The 22,366-nt window shown below is 41.1% G+C and overlaps 1 protein-coding gene across 1 annotated transcript; it reads left to right on the top strand.

Moving 5' to 3' along the window:
• Positions 1 to 567: 567 nt before the first annotated feature.
• mettl1 (methyltransferase 1, tRNA methylguanosine) lies at positions 568 to 9,124 on the top strand. Its single transcript, XM_005924806.3, has 6 exons — positions 568 to 783; positions 1,004 to 1,131; positions 1,227 to 1,411; positions 4,336 to 4,449; positions 6,778 to 6,879; positions 7,211 to 9,124. The coding sequence occupies exons 1-6, from the start codon at positions 704 to 706 to the stop codon at positions 7,334 to 7,336; spliced, it is 735 nt and encodes a 244-aa protein (XP_005924868.1). The 5' UTR covers positions 568 to 703; the 3' UTR covers positions 7,337 to 9,124.
• The last annotated feature ends 13,242 nt before the right edge of the window (positions 9,125 to 22,366 follow it).

Raw genomic sequence — 22,366 nt, forward strand, 5'->3', positions numbered from 1 at the left:
AAGACCACAGCTGTGATAGATGTGGCCATCCCAGTGGACAGCATAGAGAACAGAGAAGTACTAGGGGCTTGAAGGAACCACTGATGCAGATGTAGAAGACAAAGTCAAAAGTGGTCCCAGTAGTAATGGGAGCACTAGGAGATCAAACCCAGAAACTGGAAGATAAGATTCTAAAAGATTCCACGCACAACATCCGAGGTTTCTGTGCAGAAGACAGCAGACCAAGGAACAGCTAAGATACTGAGGAACGTTTAAAATTCCAAGATTGAGGATCAGCTCCCATTGGGTCAGAGGCAGAATTTTCTGATACCCTATATATAGCCACATAACTGCAGAATGCATGAAGAGAAACAGAACTTTAAGGTAATTTCATCCATCCTACAACTAGGGAGGAGTTGTATTTTTACGTTTATCTTTGTGCAGGTAAAATTTGTTTACATATTTTTGTGGTTTCTGTAATAGATCAGTAAACATTAAAAACAACACAAATCACTTGAAAACAAAGAAACTGTAATGTTGAGTTTTTCAGCCGGTATCAGCAAACCTGGCAACCCCGAGCGGACGCTTGGTGATGACGAAAGAACCCTGCGACTAACAAACTGAGTGGAAACAAGCGTGAGCGAGCGCAGATTCCGGCAGTTTGTTCATAACTGGGTGAACATCCTGAATATCGTCGGCATTAACATCTTTCCTTTGATCCATCATGGCTTCGTCCATGCCGCAGAAGCGTTACTACAGACAGCGAGCCCATTCAAACCCGATGGCGCACCACACCTTTGATTAGTGAGTGAGCTCCATGTGCACGGCTCTCTGTGAGCACGATTAGGTGTTTCTGAGTGTTTGGATTGGTATGAGAATAAAACAAACAGATAACATAAAAGAAACAGGAAATAGAGGATCGCTGCTGATGGATCCTTTATTTTCAAAAGGGGTCTGTCTTCCGCAGAATACGATTTAATTGAAAACTATTTATAGTGATGTACTTTCTCCTCCTCCTCTTCAGCCCTGTGTGTCCTGATAAAATGGACTGGTCCAAGCTGTATCCAGACTTATTCACTGGCAGCCTGAGTGAGACAGAGCCCCCTCGAGTCGAGTTTGCTGACATTGGATGTGGATATGGGGGGCTTTTAGGTACTACACACAGCCTGTGTATAAAGACCACATTCAGCCTTTTATTGCTCCGTAATCTACATCATGTTTGTGTCTTTATTTTCTCTGCACTCCAGTGGAGTTATCTCCACTCTTCCCAGATAAGCTCATCCTGGGTATGGAGATCCGGGTGAAAGTGTCAGATTATGTTCAGGATCGTATCCAGTCGCTGCGTGCCTCAAATCCAGCGAGCTACCAGAACATCGCCTGCATTCGTAGCAATGCCATGAAGTACCTCCCCAACTTCTTTTGTAAAGGACAGGTGGGTTACTGCTGTTTAATGAATCAGCACGGCAGAGGTGTCTTTTGGCTTAACTCGCTCAGTAATTCCTGCAGAAATATTTTGCTTTGAGCTCACAAAAATGCTGCAGATTAGTCCCCTAAAAAATGTTCTTGGTCTCTTACCCGCATAAAATGGATTAGTGAAAATGGTTAAGTATGAGGGCATTATAAGGCAGCAGTGTGATTTAAGAAATTAAAAAGGGAACATTATTAATTTGGTTTAATTGAGCTTTTTGTTGGAATTCGTATTAGAACTCTTAAATTTCCAAAGCTGGCTCAGGCTGGCTTCAATCAAACATAATGCAAAATGTTAGAAATCACTTCTGGATCAGTCGCAGTTTTTCACTTTTGTTTTTAAAGAAATTAAAAGCATTTCAAACACATTTGACATATATAATTAGAATACCTTTCCCCAAATATCAAACACATTTAAAATGAAATGTTCAGTTCTCGAATAAGATAATAACACTGGATGTCGGTGTCTGCGGTGCGGCATTCATCTATAACACAGTTTATATGTAGTTCTTACACTTAAATCAGACCATCAAGATGTGAATGAAGTGCAGATTTTTAAGGTTTAACAAAAAGTTTGCATTAACTGTTTAGGAGTTACACGTATGTATGCGTCATCCTCATTTTCAGACACTTAAAATAAACTGAACAAACTAGCGTGACTTTAAATGGGATTTTTGAAGTGTAAATCTCTCAGACATGACCAAATTCTGTGTTCTCTCCCTTGAGATGCTCTGCTATGAGTTCATCCTGCTGGTTCTGTCAGCAGTCACGTCATCAAGAAACACTAGACTGATATGCTTCGGATCATGAGCAGTTTCTCTCAATCTCCGTACGTTTCTCCTTCCATCATTCTGGGAAGTTGTTTTTCTAAACCATGGAAATAATTCTGTCCTCATGAGCTTTAGTCGTCTTCTGTGGTCTTTCATTGTTGCTGAGCTTGTCCAGTGCATTCAGTCTTTTTAAGAATGCACCAGATTGTTGATTTGGCCACTCCTGAAGTTTATCTCTATCTTTCTGATGGGTTTATTTTAGCTTTTCAGCCTAATGATAACCTCCCTCACTGGTATTTCTTTAGCGCTCATAAAAATTCAACACTTTGAATCAACTTAAGACATTCTGTCTGCTTCACTTGTCACAAAATAACAGGGAAAACAGGCCTCACATAGAAATTAAGCTGCTCATCAGCCAATTATTTTTGAGTCTCTGTGTATATAAATAAATGTAATTCCTATTTTTGTTAAATCCCTTAAATTAAAGCTGAAACACTGCACTTCAGTCACATATCGGTTGCCTTATTTAAATTTGTGGTGGTGTACAGAGGCAAAAATAGAAAAACGTTCTTTCTTTCTTTCTTTGTGTGGATATTTACCAGCTGGCATATAAATACTCCCAAAAAATTAATATCAGCATCAGCTGCAAAAATCTACTACAGGTTCTGTTGCGCTTCAATGCTTGCGGCTCATTTTAGCTTCTACAATTCTCTAGCAAACCTAAAGAATATGACTGCGGCACCATTTTTGTGGCACTAATGCATTTTCTGAATAGAGGAAAAACCACATGCACCTACCTGATATATAGGGCCAGCATTGATATGATTATGTGCAGGTTATTGAATTAGAGCACATATACAAACCTGACCTTTTTTTTTTTTTTTTTTTTAATTGGCTCAGCCAACGTGGGCTTTAAAAACGTTAAACTGACGTCTGTGCTGGACATGCCAAGGTAATAAGAATATGCACGTGTTCAACATATGGACTGAATTAATTTATACAAGGTCCAATAAATCCAGGGATTTCACAACAATGGGGTCATTGACTGACATCACATCAGCTGAGCGAGACGCCTTTTATCCGGCCCAATTAGCTGCAGCGCTCTGACTTGTTGAAACCCGCATTAGACTGCTCAGTGGGCTTAGTGTACCAGGGTTCATTCAGGTATCCTGCATAAAAAAATTCACCTCAAATGCCCTGTGTGGGTATCAACTAAAGGAGGAAAAAGAGGCGTAACAGTGACACGTTTATGGAGCACAAATCATGAAGGTGTTTCATATAGAAACATGCACATTTGTTTAATGTATTTATATTTTAGTGTGCAATTTCAGGTCATTTAAAATAATAGGACATGCTGGAAAGAGTTGGGGCTTTGAACAGTGCTAAGAGCAACTTTGCAGAGCTTCAGTGCCTCTAAGCATTAATACCTCTTGGCTCATATTTTTTTTCCCAGAGCTGAACAGTGCAGCTGCATCCTCCTTTAACGTTGGGTGTCTACCTTTTCTTACAATAGGCTCAAAATCATTCAAATTTTAAAGTGACAGTATTAAGTGAAGACCACCCAGACTAGAAATGGAAATCTAGCCACAATCCTTCCCACATGCACGCCGTGTTTCAAGTGTCGGAACAGTGTATTCTAAAAGATTCAATCTCTTTGTTTCCTCCCTCTTGTTGGTGTGTTTTGTAACCCAAAAATAATTCAGTTCTTTGAAGGTTTTTCCACCTTCTGTCAGCACTGAAGGAGCCCCTGAGGCTGTAGCCGTCCCCGGTGATTATCCCCACAACTCTCTGTCTGTACCTGATGTTATTTATTTTAACTAATAAAAAGTGACTGGAAGTATTTTTAATATATCAGCCAGACAAATATGAACAGAGCCTGCACTTGTACACTTGTCAAGGACGGAGACACGGGGAACTTTGTGGGAAGAAAAGGGGGGAAAAAATCAAGGAGGGAAATTCCACTTTTCAATCCTCAGCGTAAAATTCAACAGCATATTATGGGGGCCAGATTTGCTCACCTTTTGTTGTGTTGCATGGCTAAATATAGTTGAATAAAACTACCTACACTTTGTTTGGTCCTTGCTTGTGTGACTGTTACCGTGTTGTTTCTGTCTCTCAGCTCACTAAGATGTTCTTCCTCTTCCCTGACCCTCACTTTAAGAAGACCAAGCACAAATGGAGGATCATTAGTCCCACTCTGTTGGCAGAATACGCCTACACGCTCAGAGTAGGGGTATGTATTTGAGTTATGCTTATTCCAAGTTTTTAGTGAACATAAATGCATCATTTATCAGACAAAAATGTAAAACATTGTCCTTCTTCCAGTTTTCTTTCAATGTAATTAAAACCTGACCGATATCGGATATTTAAGACAAATACCGATATTTAGGGATGTAAGAGAATCTGATATAACAGCTAATGCTTGTTTTGTTTTTTTTGCTTTTAGACATAACAGATTTGTTATATGTAGTTATTTATGAATTCTTATTAAGATGATATGATAATTGCATTTAAACATAATCTTTTTTTATTGCTACAATAAGTTGGATTGCTCACTGACGCTCTGCTCGACACCGCTTGGATCAGCGGGTTGTCGTGTATGTGGCGTTCCGAAAACGTGTTGCCAACAGGGAATTTGTAGAGTGCCCTTAGGTGGGCAACAGGCCATTATAAATGCAGATACCAATGAATCAACAAATAGAAACTATCAACTTAGATATCGGTCGGACTCCAAAGATAAAATCTATGCTTTTTTTAATTGAGTGGAAAAAATACATAGCTTAGGGTTCTGTGCTGAGCTTTGCATTACATTTCTCACTTGTACCTGATAGTAAATTATAAAATAACTATTCAGTTTTCTTGCTTATCATTTAAAATTGGAAATGCACAAAAAATTTTATCGCTTCAGATAAACTATGAACAACAAACATAAAAAACACATTTTTTCTGCTTCAGTCACCTGGAGTAAAGAAATGTTGATTGGTTGTCATTTTTACTGAAATGTGTATGAAAAGAAGGAAATTTCAGATTGATGCACAGTCAGAATGGCTACTGCATTAGCGCTGAGCTTCAGTTAAAGTAACATTTTCTTCAGTGCTGCAGTATGGTTCACGTATGTCTTTGGATAAACACAACAGCTGTTGAGAGACCAGCGTAGTTGTGCGTTGATCCTACGGTGAGCTGCCCAGCTTTGCAGACCGCCATCTCCATGTTGTACTGTGTTACTGTCACCGGGGGGCATAGTCAAAAATGTGTAAATAAAGACGTCTGTGGGCTACTCTTGCTTCCTGTTGGTCCTTCCGCGTGCCCTGGAGTGTTAACAATGTTGAAAACATCTCTCTCTGCGGTAAACTCTACTGTTGCTGCCCTTTCTGTTCAAGCCCACTTAGGCTCTGTATATGTTTTGTTGGTTGTATACCCATAATCCTTCACTCTGTATATCCAAACACCAACGCAAACCTATACAAATGCACTACCATGAATCCTGCTTTAATAGGCTGAGTTCACTGATGGTTTGGAGCTTTTAATGGAATTTGTTGACAGTGGAAATTGATAGTGTATCACTACAATAACCACTTAAAACAGTGTGGTTTAGCTTGTATCATTACTGTAAGTGTTTTTCCATATATGCAATAATATTTTTTTCCCTACCATCGGTCACAGTTGAGAGTTAAACTACCATTTCTTCTACTTTCCTACATAATTGAACTGTGTACAAACCTGTGAGTTCACAGGAAATAAAATGTGGGAACCGGTGTGGCCTACAACTGGTTTATACACCCAAGTCCTGCCTCTCAGAGCTGTCAAGGCAGCAGTGGGACACTGGGGGTGAACGCTGATGGAGGTTGTGGGGAACAATGGAAGGCTTGTGTCTAAATGTATCCTTTTTCCTCCGTTGTGTGTGTGTGCGCATTGATGCACGTGTGCATACATACGTTGTGTGTGCGCAGGTATGCGTGCAAACTCTACAAGGGCCTTCAGCGTTGGCTCGCAGCCAGAACTGCCGGTGGGAGCGGAGGCTGTCAAGTGTGCGCTCATTTGTAGAGGCAGTTTCAAACCAAAACAAGTCTAATTTTAAGTTGTGACTAAGTTTTAAATCTTGGGTATTGTCAGAACGGCAGGATAAAACGGCGTCCCTCACCCTGCTTTTTTTTTTTTTTTCTGGAAATTAAGACACATACGTGCTGACATGCACTGGTGTGGAAATCTGTGCCTTTTCAAAGTGTTCAAAGAAATCCAAGTTCTAGTAATTTTATCAGCACGGTCTCCAAAGTAAACTACCTTGACACAGGTGATTCACCTCTGTGTTGGCATTAGGTTATTTTTATCTTTAGAGATAAATTGCTCTCCAAAGGTGATGAAACCATATAACTAACTGCAGGTCTGAAATGTCTGACAGTGTCAAAAAAAAGAGACTCGTATATGTGTTTGTTATTTTTTCATCAGTGCAGTGAGTGTGTTTGTTTTTTGATAAATGGGTTCATATCAGTAAATAGCAAAGTTTTAGTATTTTTCTCAGAGCTGTGTTAATGGTCTCTGTGTGTTTGTCTGTTTGTGTCAGGGTTTGGTATATACCATCACAGATGTGGAGGAAGTCCACCTCTGGATGGTGAAGCACTTCAGTGAACATCCACTGTTCACGCGGGTCCTCGATGAAGAACTGGTACGTTGACATGCTTTGCATCGCTGTGTTTGCAGGTCATGACATCAGCATTTGGTGTTCAGCTGCTCACTCGAGCAAAGTAGTCAAAAGTAGGATATGAAATAGGAAATAGTTTTTCGGGGGGGGGGGGGGAATAGAAAATATTGCACTGTTTCCTTAAATAAGAAACGTAAATTTTCTATTATTGATCAGAAAAGCGCAGAATGGTGGTAAGTTGATTTGTATGTTAGAATAAGTTGCTAAAAAAAAGTTACTGAACAGTGTCAGAAAGTGCACGTTTTGGTCTGCTGTACCATTAGATGTGATTCAATCCTAAATCCTCTTTTGGCAGGCTGATGATGTCATCATAAGTCGTCTGGGTACCTGCACAGAGGAAGGAAAGAAAGTGCAGAGAAATGGAGGAAAGAATTTTCTTGCAGTTTTCCGGAGGATTGAGGATCCACATGAGATTTCCTGAAATAAAGGCCTTATGCAGTCATCTGTGCGTGGGTTCAGCTGCTCTGCTGATGGATTTTTCACCAACCAGATGAATGCTGATTTTTTTTTTCTTTTATTAATGGACCCTTTTAATATTAGCAGATTTTTAAAAAACAGTTTTTGGGGGGGCTTTTTCACATAATTTATGTTTTTTTATTTTTTTTATTTTCTCAGACTGTAAAAGAGACGTAGCACATGACAGGATCTGACGTGTTTGGTTACACTTTCTAATTTTTTGCCTCTCTTGTTCTTTAGTTTCTCTCGCCAAATGTCAGCGTGCTGGTTTTGGATGTCATGTAAAGATGTACAGTATTTCAATTAAAAAAAACTACTAACAAAATTTTAAATGCATTTAATGACTATTTCTATATTCATAATTTGTTTACTAACATTATTTTTAGAATAATAATGAAAATGGACAGGTTAAATATTGTTATCTAAAACCACAAACCTATCAAACTGTGCTGCAGACTTCGCTGATAACTGTGCTGCGAAAACCCTTCCCAGGTTTTTTAACTTTGGATTACAAGCAAATATTTGAAAAGGCACATAGTTTTCACTCTTAGACTGTATATAAATGATTGTCACCCACTGTAAACTCCTTTTTGGAAGCCTCAAGGCTCAAGTGACCATTGCCATCTTGGTATTTTGGAGCCAATAATTACTTTAGCAGTTTCTCATGTGCTGTCACATGAATGCCTTCAATACTTGGATGAGGTGTTGAGTGCTAACTTATCAACTTCTTCTATGTACGTGTATCCATAGACTGTATGGCTGTATTATACCAACACAAAATAAGACTGTAGCATTTTACTCCCTTTAACTAAAACACAGAACTGTTAGACTGGCTGTTGTACCTCACTGCACAGCATGCCATATTTTTGGAGTGGATTACATTACAAATGCAGTGCATGTTCCATTATAAAGTCCAATTATATAATCAGTGAAAATGCTAACTTTGTGTTCATTTAAACATTTTAACTCAGCATTCCAAGTTGCTAGATAGTCAGGAGTCTGGAAAGGGAGCTGGGCAGATTTGAATCCCATTTGCTGCTGCAGGCTGCGGTGATTACAAAAACAGGACAGCACATGCCTTCATGTTTGAAACCCAGACACTGGAAAACTTGAGCTGAAAGCAAAGAGAAGCTCTCAAAATACATGTCGTCATCACAATTAGAAATCTTTCCACTTTTGTATCTTTTGTTCACCACATTTGGCAGTATGTATGGAGTGCAAATTCTCAAGCCTCTCCACATTTCTTTATATTTTGATTCCAAGGAGCCAGGCTTTCTTGGAATTTTATTATAGTGGTCTTAAGCAATAGTTCTCCAGGGTTTCTGGAGGTCTTTCAAACGTTTTCCTTGGACATTGGCTGCTTTTACAGTCATTTTCAGTCCTTGTATCTCCGCCTTTTTTAGTCAATTTTCTTTTTTGTAAAGCCATTTAACACTGTCGTATGAGTCTTTCAGTAATGGAAAAAAAATGCACCTAACTCAAGGGATGAATGAGCATTGTGTTTACAGATAACAGACAACTTTGCACTTTAAATTGTATCTTTAGGCACTTTGTTAATTGCAGCCTGTCACGTAAACGCATGATTTGTTCCCATTTCTTTAGTTGCCAAAGATAACAGTTTGGCATAAAATAGTATTTTTGCACCAACAGCTTGATTTCCAAAGAGTTATTGGCCAAAGACTTGGCATATGATAGCATGGTGCACAGTATGTTCTTAAAACATTGGAGGAAACTGGATAAGTGAAGGACAGAAGGACAAAATGCATCAGAGACCTGACACAGGACCTGAGAGATGCATCTGGACCTGCAGTTCATCCATCTAATGTTCACTGAAGCCAAATCAGAAATACACACAATGGACGGGTGGCTGGCTCAGATGGGTTTGTTGCCATGTGGCTAAGATTTGTCATAATTGTGTGATTTGCGATTTCCAAAGGAAAAGGCTGAGTTATGACAAATTACACAAGAACTGGACTGAAAATCAGCAGCAACAGGTCTGATGAATCCAAATTTGACATAAACAAGTCTTTATCAGGATGTATGGAGGACATCAGGAGAGAGGTACAACAGTGAGTGTCTACGGTCATCTGTAAAACACGGTGGAGGCTCTGTAATGGTTTGGGGCTGTATTTTAGCCAGTGGTGTTGGGGGACTAGTCAAAATGAATAGAATTACGAATGCAGAAAAAATACAGTCAGATGTTGATCCACCATGCAATATCCTCTGTAAAATGTTTTAGTGGCTTTAATTTTAGCATGAAAGTGACCTCAAATACACTGCCAATGCTGTAAAAGCATACCTGGATAGAATAACACACAATGGAGCACTATGCCTGGACCTCAACTTTATTGTTTCAGTGTGGGATCATATAAGACTGGCTGGCTGGGAGAATTCAGGATGTGCTGAAGAGTAAAGGGGATCATGGCAAATACCGACTTTCAAGCTTATTAGTATTGTACAGTTTACTTGATCCATTTTTAAAATAGTTAATCCAGTTTACCAAGTAATGTGATTGTTGTTCATGAATTTCTTTTCTTTTTCTTTGCTAAATACAGGAAGTATTACCAGCTTTTTTATGGTGTGAACGTTAATCAGTCCATCAAATGTGTGACGATGGGGAGCCGCTCTTCTGTTGACACTTATTTTAGCCATATGGCAACAAACCCATCTGAGTCAGCCAAATCAATGCATCATGCAACATTTTTATGCTATCAGGTCATCAAATAAGAGTTTTATTAAATGCTCTCCATGGGAATCCAGGAAAGGGAAACTTAATGATTTGCATTTGGCGGGACTAATAAAGTGTGGATTTACTTTTGTTTCACCCAAAAAGAATTTGTGACATCCAGATATTGGAATGTTACTGGGGTCAAAGATAAATCCCCCTGAACGTCTTTACAGAGGCAGGTGCTCGACTTATTTTGTCATAACATAATCGACAACTTAAAGCTACAGTTCTGGCCCTACACAGGGATAAAACAATATCTTTAAACCAGATGAAAGATTGATGGCGCTCTTTTGTGTGTACTGTATCTTAGTTATGAAAACACCTCCAGCAGCTGACTAGCTTTGTTTAGCGCAGACATGGATAGGGCTGGAGACAAACCCTAGCCACAAGCAAAATATATATATACTGATGAATTTTGTGCCAGACTACTTTTTAGTCTGAAATAATAACTTTTTTATTTTTTGTTGACACTGGAAGAATGCCAGACAACCAATATGCTCTAAAGAAGTTACTGTCCCGGCTAAGAAAAATTCAGACACATGACTCCACAAGCCCTCTCTGATAAACCACAAACTGCTTAGGATTTTGGCAAATTAGGAAGAAATCTGGAACAAGTTCATAAGTGACCTTTTTCGTGTTTCTCTCCATTTTCAAACTTGATCTTGAGCTAAAATAACCAGCTACAATTTACTAGCTAAAACCTTAAACAATCATATGAAAAAGTACCGTATTTTCCGCTTACTTAAAATCCTTTAGTTTTTCTCAAAAACTGACTGTGCGCCGGTGTGCCTTAAGTATGAATTCTGGTTGTGCTTAGTGACCTCGAACTGATTTTATGTGGTACACGCTGCTCAAAAATCTATCAAAAAATGTCTTAGTACGACTTTGATAAGCTACGAAGCCGCAACGCTCGATGAATTATGGCTACCGTAGTCAGTTATGTTATGTTATGTCTTTAACTTCTGTCATCACAGTCATCCGTCAGCTCGATAGCCGCTCTTCACCGAGCCAAACTGCTCAGTGGAGCAACCTTGTGTTGTACCTTGTTCCTCTCCTTCAGGGAACAGAAGTTATAGACATAACTATTCGTTCCCTTTCAGTCAATTCACTCGGTACAACACATAAGTATGGGACATATATACACCCCGCAGAGCAGCCACCGAACCGGAATCGGACCACCACCACCTTAGTGTGCGGTAGACCCAGCAGAAAGGATAGCTTGAGCCACCAAAGGGGCTGTAACGATAAAACCACACAAAAGTCTGCGGTGATGCCAGACTAGCTACTGTACAAATATCAGCTACAGGCACCCCTTTAAAAAGAGCCCATGAGGTTGCCATCCCCCTGGTGGAATGAGCTCTCACTCCCTGGGGCAAAGCAAGACCTTTGGTGCTGTACGCCAGTGAGATAGCTTCTATAATCCAGCAGGACAGCCTCTGTTTAGACAGAGCTCTACCTCTAGTTGGATTAGCGAAGCAGACAAACAGCTGGTCACATAAACGCACATTCTGAGTATGCTCAATGTAGGTGCATAGCACATGAACTGGACAAAGAGAATGCATCCTCCTCTGCTCCTCAGATGCAAAAGGATGGATCTCAACCACTTAGAGCTGCAGGCATGATCTTGGGAAAATAGGTAGCATTTGGACGCAATACGAGAATTGTGTGCAGGAGGGATGCACATGGATGCGCATGAAGAACATCCACTCGCTTTGCCGAAGCAAGAAGTAATGCAGTCTTATATGAAAGAAATTTCATATCCACAGACTCAATGGGTTCAAACGGGGGTCTACAAAGGGCCTCTAGCACCAAAGACAAGTCCCAAGCAGGGACACTGAACTTAAGCACGGATCTCAGCCGGCGAATCCCTTTCAGAAAATGTATGGCAATGGGATGTGCACCTGGTGTCACCCTGTCAAAGCCAATATGACAAGCAGATATAGCTGCTAAATAAACCTTAATTGTCGAAAATGAAAGGCCCTTATCCAGCAGCTCCTGCAGGAATGTCAAAACATCCACAATAGAGCACTGAAATGGGAGAGTGTGGCGGTCCTGGCACCATTGCTCGAAGGCTCGCCATTTGTAAGCACACAAGCCTCTAGTAGATGAGGCCCTAGTGCTCTGAATTGTCGCTATCACACTAGGTGGGCAAACCCTTAGCAATCAAGTTTAACCTCTCAGCAGGTAAGCATGAAGGCGCCACAGATCCGGGCGCGGATGAATCACTTCTCCTCCTGCCTGAGAGGAGATCCCTGTGGAGAGGAAACTGCCAAGGACTCGCTGCTAGCAGGCTGATTATCTCTGCATACCACGACCTTGTGGGCCACCAAAGGGCCACTAGAATCAGAGAGAGAGACTGCCGACGCACTCTCTCTAGAACTGGAGATATCATTTCCACTGGGGGAAATGCATACAGGAGCATGTCTGGCCATTGGTGCACTAGTGCATCCATGCCCAAGTGCATTGTGGTCAATTATGGAGAAGAACAGGGGGCGGTAAGTATTTACCCTGGAGGCAAAGAAATCTACTTGCGCCTTGCCAAATAGATCCCAAATCTGAGCCACTATTAAAGGATGTAACCTCCATTCTCTCACCAGAGGACCCCACTGGGGAGAAGGTCCAGCCCCAAGTTCAGGTGGCCTTGAATGTGGGTGAACACTGCACCACAACAGCAGAGAGCGAGACAGCTTCAACAGGGGAAGAGAGCGTATTCCTCCCTGCCTGTTTATGTAAGACACCACTGTTGAATTGTCCGTCCTGACTAAGACATGTTGGCCCTCCAGGACTGGACGGAAATGCTTTAGAGCTAAGAACACTGCTAACAGCTCTAAGTGGTTGATGTGCAGCTGGTGCTGGGCTGCGGACCAGATCCCTCTCACTGATGCACCCTCGCACAGCGCTCCCCACCCTCTTAGGGAAGCATCTGTGGACACCACCTTACGAAACACACCCTCCCAATCCGAGAGTGCTGATGCAGCAGCCCGGGCTCCCTCCAAGGACAGAGCTAGCATGCAAGACGCGGTTACCGTCAGCCTCCTCCGGAGGTGACCCGATGCGCACAGGTGAGAGAGAGTCCAGCGTTGAAACGCTCTCATCTTTAACAGTCCAAGTGGCACTACGGCGATCATAGATGCCATCATGCCCAACAAATGTAATATCGTCTGGAAACGCAGTCTGTGTCCCAGCTGAAACTGAGTGAGGCAGCAATGAAACGCGGCCACTCTGTGCTCCGACAAACGTGTGTGGCTGGAAAGCGAGTATATTTCCAAACCAAGAAAAGTAATCTGCTGACTCGGGATTAGCGAGTTCTTTTGAAAGTTCACAGAGAACCCCAGTGTCTGTATGTGTGACAGAACCAGTGACAGCTGTGTCTCCGCCTTTTGTCCTTGTTACGACCCGGCTCAAAAAACGCAACATAAATAAGGAGACCAGAAGACACGAGATTGTAGGTGAGAAGAGGTTTTAATCCTAAAATGTATAGCAGGTTGGCTAACATGGCTGGTACCACCAAGGTACGGCTAGTGAAGCTTCCTGAAAGCCTGCCTCAGGTATGCTTTTATCAACACCTGACTAGGTGTGGCCAATTAGCACCAGCTGAACAGTTTAGGGGCTGCAGAGGGATGTAACACCTCCCTCAAAAGGGTTCCTCTAGGACCCCTAAACAAATTAAAAGCTCCTCTGAAGCCTTCAGGTACAACAAATAACAACAACCAAGTGATCTGTTGTCTCCACTACACAAATGGTCACATACAAGTGGCCTTATACCACAACAAGTTACTTTAATCCACAAGGTTCAGTAAAGCAAGCATACTAGTGACCAACCACAAAATGGAGAGCTATGGCCACACAATGATCACATCGAGGGTGGCTCAGCCCCCCTCAGCGTTATTGCCATCACCTGGCCAACAACACTCACAAGTGACCTAACCAAAGTAGCCAAATCCTCCACAACACCAAAGGTCACAGCATAAAACATTCACCCCACGAGGATCTCATTTGGCATCCACCAACACTGACATATTAGATGCACACACGGTGTACACACTATGCCAACTTAAAAACAGCCTACCTGCCTCAGCTACAAGACCATAATTAATGAATGGTCTCAAACCTCTTGCCAAGTTTGGTGTCACTGATTTACTATGTGCAACTCCCAGCCTAAAACGCTAAAAACAATAAAACCCCCACTTTACCTACCTAGTCTTCAGTTGTGTACCAGGATCGAGGCGACTTTAAACGCAAACTCAAGGGTAGGCAGCAGACCAGGGGTACAGTCTCCCACCAAACCCTGAAGCATACACCCACCCAGGATAACCACCAAACACAACAAATTAAAACAAAGCAAAACAACAAACAAGTGCTCCGATGGAAGGGCAGCACAGCTACCCAGCTGAAACACACTTACTAAAGGGATGTTGCTCAATCACAGTGAACACCTTCACTCACCCACTTAAAAGAGAAAAACTGATATTCAGTCGCCACAAAAATGTCCAAACAATCCCGGATGAGCCCCCACTTATGTTACGACCCGGCTCAAAAGCCGCAACATAAAAAAAGGAGACGAATAACAGAGTGTTAGTGAGAAGAGGTTTTATCTTAAAATGGCATAGCAAGCTGGCTGAAATGGCTGGTGCCACCAAGGCAAAGACTAGTGAGCTCCTGAAAGCTTCTTCTTCTCTCTCTTCTTCGTGTTTAACGGCAGTTGGCACCCAACGTAAAGGAGCATTACCGCCTCCTACTGTTCCGGAGTATGGGTCAGACAGTGAGTTTAGCTCCTGAAAGCCTGCCTCGTGTATGCTTTTATCAACACCTGACTAGGTGTGTCCAATTAGCACCAGCTGAACACACTGAGGAGATTAGGGGATGCAGAGGGACGTAACAGTCCTACTCTTCTTTCTACACTCACAATGATGTATCATAAAATTTCCTTCTTTTTGTGCCAAGTCACTAGCACTCACCTGTCTCTTTTCCTTCCTAATACTCAGGTTGAGACATGAACCTCTGCTGCCTCATTAGCATCCCACCCTGCTACCTCAGGCTCACCCTAAATCAGACCGAGGTACTATGTTTCTAGAGCAAAATCCTGACACGTTCCCATAAAAAAATATTTATTCTGATGGGGCTTTACGCAGCCACAAAAGAGAAACTCATCCTGCAAGTTTGACTTCAGAATCAGATCCTTGCTCATTTGGGATTCTTAGATCTAAGCTAATGAGAAGCTTCTCTCTATTGACCTAAGTGTCCGATAAAATCTTTCCCTGGCTTTCAACTCAACAAAGAAAAACTGCTCACTTTGTATTCAGCTTCACATGCTGTCTTTTAGCCCATTCTTGCAACTCTTCATTTCAAAACAAAAAAAAATCACAAAATAACTTTTCCAACTGTTTTCATCTTTCATTTGTTTTTATTCACAGACTGACATAAAGTCAGCATCAGGGTTCAGTCTGACCCTCCACTGTAGACACAGTGATGGTGATGTTTTATTGTTATTTTTTTCGTGACTGAAATAAATGGCAGAAAAGTGTCCCACGTTTGATTTGATAAGGCCATAGATGAAGCTGGAAATCCAAAGCCACAGATGTTGGAAATGTATGTGTAAAGTACGGTTATCAATCCACTCTACTCAGGAAAAAACATCTTAAACGGGCGATCATGGCTCAAGAGTTGGGAGTTCGCCTTGTAATTGGAAGGTTGCCAGTTTGAGCCCCAGCTTGGACAGTCTTGGTCGTTGTGTCCTTGGGCAAGACACTTAACCCGGTGCCTACTGGTGGTGGTCAGAGGGCCCGGTGGCACCACTGTCCGGCAGCCTCGCCTCTGTCAGTGCGCCCAGGGTGGCTGTGGCTACAATGTAGCTTGCCATCACCAGTGTGTGAATGTGTGTGAATGGGTGGATGACTGGATGTGTAAAGCGCTTTGGGGTCCTTAGGGACTAGTAAGGCGCTATATAAATACAGGCCATTTACAATTACTCAAACTGTCTAAGCAAATGTCTCACAGTTTTACCAAACAACGCAGTTTATTCCATGCTTTCATTCTCTTTCCTTTTTATTTTTGTCCAGCCAGCATATGTCAGTGATAAATAGAAGGAAATGTGATCTGTTCAAACTTTTAAGAGTAAACTTTGGCGTTGATGGACACCGGTAATTATTTTTGAAGCCGAGTGCAGCTGCAGCCCTTTCAGTAATTGTTTACACCTGCCGGTCATGACATCACGACCGCCTCATTATTCAAGTCAGCTTGCACTGGATCGCCCCAATATATGTGCTGAGAGGTCATTAATCATGTCGGAGCTGCTACATAAGGGTCATGGGTTAGTCTGAATCTGTACTTTTTATGCTGGGTAAATATTTTTCTTGGTTTGTATTAGAGATGGACCGATCCGATATTAGTATCGGTATCGTCCGATACTGACGTAAATTACTGGATCGGATATCGGAGAGAAATAAAAAATGTAATCTGATCCATAAATATCAAAAGTTCGTCTCTGAATGTTTGTAAAGCATTCCCATGTTAAGCTTAACAACCGATATATGGAGCGACTGCCTCTTCTCTCTCCTCTCTCTCTGCTGCTACTTCAATCATGAAACTGCTTAACGATCAGCTGATCGGCTTTTCTGTGCGAGTCCGTCTCTCTTGCTTTGTTTTTGGCCCACTTTGCACCAGAAAGAGGAAACCAGCGGCTGAACAACAGCAGCACGTTTAACCTTGATAAGCTGTTGTTAGAATTTATTTAATATTACTTTCTACACCAGGATCTTTTTCTACGTAGCTGACGGCTGGTAACTGTGCAGGGGCGGATCTAGCAAAGTTTAGCCAGGGGGGCCGATAGGGCATGTAACAGGGAAAAGGGGGCACAAAGACATACTTTTCTTTCTTATTCTCATTTAAAATGTCGAGCTTTTAATAAATAATTATCTGAATCTTACACCCAAAGTTTTAATCTGATGTAAAATGTATAGAAGTCCATTACTGTATATAGTAACTGTTAAGTCTAATATACCCTAGTAAGCTATAGTACTTTTTCCTTTGGGAAGGTACCATCTGTGCAGTCTGCAATTCTGTTGAAGAAAGATGTTGAATCTATTTAATATTTCTTGAAAAATAATTATTTCTGTGCATTTTTTTTCACACTGCATCAAATTAAATCCATCCATCCATTCCGCTTATCCTTTTCAGGGTCGCGGGGGGCGCTGGAGCCTATCCCAGCTGTCATAGGGCGAGAGGCAGGGTACACCCTGGACAGGTCGCCAGTCTGTCGCAGGGCCAACACACAGGGACAGACAACCATTCCACTCACATTCACACCTAGTGGACAATTTGGATTATCCAATTAACCTATCCCCACAAGCTGCATGTCTTTGGATGGTGGGAGGAAGCCGGAGTACCCGGGAGGGAACCCACGCAAACACGGGGAGAACATGCAAACTCCACACAGAAAGACCCCGGCCTGATGGTGGAATTGAACTCAGGACCTTCTTGCTGTGCGGCAACAGTGCTAACCACCGTGCCACCGTGCTGCCCAATTAAAGTTGATTATGTCAATTAAGCATCATGAGTTCCCTATTTTTTTTTTTTTGCTGGGAGTTTGAACCCTATTAGTTAGGTTGCTTAATATTTCTGCTAAGTACTCTTTAAAATACCAGAATAGGGAGGATGGCGAGGTTTAAGTTTATTAGATTGATCAGTTTTGCTGAACTATGAAATATTTTGGGTGCAGTGTATTTTTTACATACAGGTATAACAGAATAGCTTTAGTGTTGTTGTTTATTTAAACTTGAGTATGAACTTATACAAAATGCAGCAAGATATTAAAAAACAGTTTTATTGATTAAAAAACACACTATATCGGATTCATATCGGTATCGGCAGATATCCAAATTTATGATATCGGTATCGGACATAAAAAAGTGGTATCGTGCCATCTCTAGTTTGTATCACTGTCAGATTTGGATGAGATAAATTCATCTACAGCTAGTTACATTGCTCTTTGATTTGTTCGGTTTAAGGTGAATTTTTTTTTCATGCCTTAGGTTCAAGGTTCAAGGTTCAAGGTTCTTTATTTGTCACATGCATAGTTATACAAGTATAACACACAGTGAAATGTAGCCTGACACGCTCCTCGACATGTGCAAAAAATTGGGGGGTGTAGAGGAAGAACATTTATATATATATATATGTATATACACTGGGTGAATGTGCAGTAGTAGCAGCAAGCAGGTGAATTCTGTACATTAATATGAATAGACATCTGACTATTTTACAGGATAGACAATATAAACATATTTAAAATTAAAGGAATTGAAATGTACATTGTGCCTTGGTTTAGTGTCTGGAAGAGAGTCCTGTCTCAGTCAATTATAGATGATGTGAGAGGGCGGGTGTGTGTGTTTAGGGCACGGATGGCTTGGGGATAGAAGCTCCTCTTGAGTCCTCTTGTAGAACTGCAAGGTTGGTAATTTGGTTCAATCGGTCCATCTATTTGACACCTAGATAGGATTTTGGCAGTTTTGTTATTTGCAATATTTCAGCAAATTCCTACTCAAGAAAAATCCCTCCATCCTTCTATTCATCCATCCACCCCATTCTAAATTGGGTAGCTGGAGCCAGTCATACTTAGATCTACAGGTCAATTTAAAACGAACCATCAAACATGTATGTCTTTGGAATCTGGGAGGACTCCAGCCAACAAGCAGGTTTGAGAGCAAACCAATGTCTCTATGCAGCAACTGTGCAAAACACTAAAAAAAACAAAAACATTATAAACAAAAAAACATTGAGTATAATTTATGTTCTTACTCATTTGACTTATTTGTTTTTTCTTACTTATTTTATGTATGTCAGGATGGGATCTTACAGATTTTGGAAACTTTTCATAAATAGCATAAATTCATTTTGCACACATGATTTTTATCAATTTAAGGCACAGAGTGCAAATTAAATTTGTCCACCTCATTCATAAAGGGATTTCTGAGCAACCATACTTTACTTTGTAAGACAAATTTGTGTTTTAGTGCCACTCCTAAACACATGATACAAATGCAAGGGAATTGAGTGATTTGATTTGAGTTTTTTCATCCATCCATTGTGCTTTCTAATATTTTATTGAAGAACGAAAAGTTACTGTGGCTCTGAAGACTGTTGCTCAATTGTGTTCAAATTGACAACCACTGATCAATGTATGACACAATAAATTCAATACATAGAGTCAAAAGAGCAAAGTAGAACAAAAAGGAGATGCACTACTCAGAAAATCTAGCAACACACACTGAAAACCTCTTTTAAACACTGCAATGCTGCATGTTGCCTGTTGGAAGCCGACCACAGAACATGCAGATCAAACCTGCAGAGATCCTGCAGATTTCTTATTATATATTATAGTTATTATAGAGAATTCGTTTTTCCCTGTGATCAGTCTTTACATGCAGCCCAGAAACATGTCATTATCCATTGCATGCATGCAGTCACTGTGGTGGACATCCCTCATAACCAGCCAGAGTGAAAAACGTTTTCTCATACCTCAAGCACACCTGGTGCCCAGATGTGCTGTTACTCTGACAGATGCCCTTTATGACACCTTAAACACCTATTTATTATTCAAGAGTGTGTTTTTCTTAAGTCCACACAGTCTTAATCAGTTACCACGTTACCACATGTATGCCAATAAAAATCATTATTCAGTAATTTTATTGCTATATTTTTAGTCTTCATTACCACATCTTCATATCTGTTGTGCTCTCAAGCAGCTGTTGGGCATTTGGCAGACACTCTGAGTCACTCCAAGCACACTTTGACTTTTTTGCAGAGTCAGAGTGTACACTGTGTTGCCCAAGCATGTCGGAAGCAGTATAAATACATACTGAATCTCACACACTGAAGACAGACCATTTTTAAATATTGAGATATGAAAACCATGTGTGAGATATAAGCACACAAATGTGAGCAGCATGTAAAACACGATAAGGTAGTAATAATAGTTTAATAATAATGATCCAGCAAAGAACGGACTAATCACACATTAAGTATGTCCCCTCTCTGTGATATAAAGATCCAAGAATAGAAAAAAACCTTTAATACAAGCATAAACAGCCATGTGAGAAAGAACTGTTTTCTCTATGACTTTTTTCGGTCTCTCACATCATTGAGGAGGAATTTTGGCCCACTTGTCTTTACAGCTTTGTTACAGTTCATTGAGGTTTGCAGGCATTTGTTTATGCACACATCTCTTAAAGTCCCACCACAGCATTTCAATCAGGCTGAGGTCTGGAGTTTGGGACATTATAACACCTTAATTTGTTTCTTTACAGCCATTCTGTTGTAGATTTGATGCCGTGTACTTGGGATCATTTTCCTTTTGTAATGGCAAGAGTTTATACAGTTTGTTAGACAGACGGCCTCGCATTTGACTCTAGAATACTTTGGTATACAGAGGAATTCATGGTCAACTCAACTGCAAGGGTCCCCAGGACCTGTGGCCCAAATCACCACCCCTCCCCCACCTTGTTTGACTGTAAAGTGTTTGTGCTGATATGCTGTATTTGGGTTTCGGCAAACATGGTGGCGTGCATCTCCACTTTGTAGTCTTGTGTTCTGTTCAGACGCACCTTTGCAAGCCTAACCTGTGCTGCCATGTTCATTTTCTATGGAGAAGAGGCCTTTTTTGTTACCTGATGACTATATTTGAAATAGGGATACATTCAACAAAACAATGAAACACAGCCGACAACAGGTCATGTCTGTCCATGATCATTCAAATATCGAAAGCAGTGGTTTGGTGTCCCCGGGGAGACCCATCACCATATATAAATTATACTAACAGCTTTCAGAGTGAAGAAAAACAGTGAGACACATTCTCATTCATGCACGCTTAGGCACACATACTGGTACATACTTTCAAACACACTGTGTGTGTTTGAAAGTGTGTACAAAGGCACTCTTCTGATGCCACCCAGACAGGCAGACTGCAGATGTGAACTTTGACACACTAGTCTGGGAGTATAACTACCTCCTTTCTGGGCATTTGGCCAATACAATAAGGGAAAATACCTCTGAGGGTACCCCCTCTGTGCTCTATAGCATGATCTACATTTGGGCCACGACACTTTACACCTTACGCCAGCACAAAGAAGCCATTCTTTCTATTAGGTTTTTCATAATCAGTATTAATCCCCTGCTTCTGAGGCGAGCACAGATTAATTGAAATTCGTTCCTTGTGTGGTCTTAAGTTACCAGCCAGCTGAACAAGAAAGGGAGGATGTGCGTCCAATTAACACCAGTGCAAAAATATGTCCATCTTTCTTACAAAGAGTTAGAATATTTAATTCCATGCAATAAAAATGACATCAGTCTGACATCATCATAGCTTTACATAGCACCAAATGATTGCTGAGATCCAGCGTTGGTTTGGTTTATATGTTGCTGTTGTCTCTCAGGTGGCTGTCTATCCATTGGACTGGGAGCTTCAGCAGACCAGCAAAAAAAATAACACGTTTGCACTGCGTTGTGTAAGACCGAGACTTATCAAGGCACGAGTGGCCATGTCTAATAAGTTATTAGTGTTGATGAAAATTTCAGAGGTCACTCTTTATCTATCACCCTTCAAGATAGCTATGCATCTTCGATTCAGGAAGTCTGGTGTCATTGCCTCATGTCCTGCTCCATGGTGCACTTTTATCTTCGTTAGTCAAAGTTAGTTTGTTTGCAGCTTCTAATTCAGAAGTCACTTCACATGGTCTAGTCAGATGGATGTCAGATGTACGAGGATTGCTGCAATGCGTAAAAATGGTCTCCTGACAATATCCTCCACCTACCCTGAGGAGTTCTTCAATACAATTGGAGCTGTTATCAAATGCCTGCATCGATCCACCATGCAAGCACTTGATTCACTATCATCATTGTGCAATCAAATCTAACTTTATTATGTCACAGTCGTGCTGCTTTTATTTGTAATGTTCGCACTTCCGTCTCCTTGGACCAGCACTACACTTTGGGAAAATAACTGATTCAGAAGAACTAATCTCCATGTTCAGCTTGACTATCAAGGGTGTATTTTTGATTATACTGAACAGTTTATGTAAGTGTGTGGGGGGAAGGGCCAGAAGCACAGAAAGTGATCCTCATAAGACTGAATCCTCCCCTGAGCCAAAAAAGATAAACAAACAATTTTTTTTTAAAAATCACACCATATCTGGCCTTTGTAGAGAGATTGGACCATAAAATAAAGACAATTCATCTAAAGGGTTGGAGTGTTCTCCACATTATCCCAAACAT

The sequence above is a fragment of the Haplochromis burtoni genome, unplaced genomic scaffold, assembly GCF_018398535.1.
Source record: "Haplochromis burtoni strain Fernald_Lab_line unplaced genomic scaffold, NCSU_Asbu1 Contig_79, whole genome shotgun sequence".
Taxonomy (NCBI): Eukaryota; Metazoa; Chordata; class Actinopteri; order Cichliformes; family Cichlidae; genus Haplochromis; species Haplochromis burtoni.

Coding starts and splice junctions, on each gene's coding strand:
- mettl1 (XM_005924806.3), top strand. CDS start 704: ATGGCTTCGTCCATGCCGCAGAAGCGTTACTACAGACAGCGAGCCCAT. Junction 784..1,003: donor GCGCACCACACCTTTGATTA/GTGAGTGAGCTC, acceptor CCTCCTCTTCAG/CCCTGTGTGTCCTGATAAAA. Junction 6,880..7,210: donor GGGTCCTCGATGAAGAACTG/GTACGTTGACAT, acceptor CTCTTTTGGCAG/GCTGATGATGTCATCATAAG.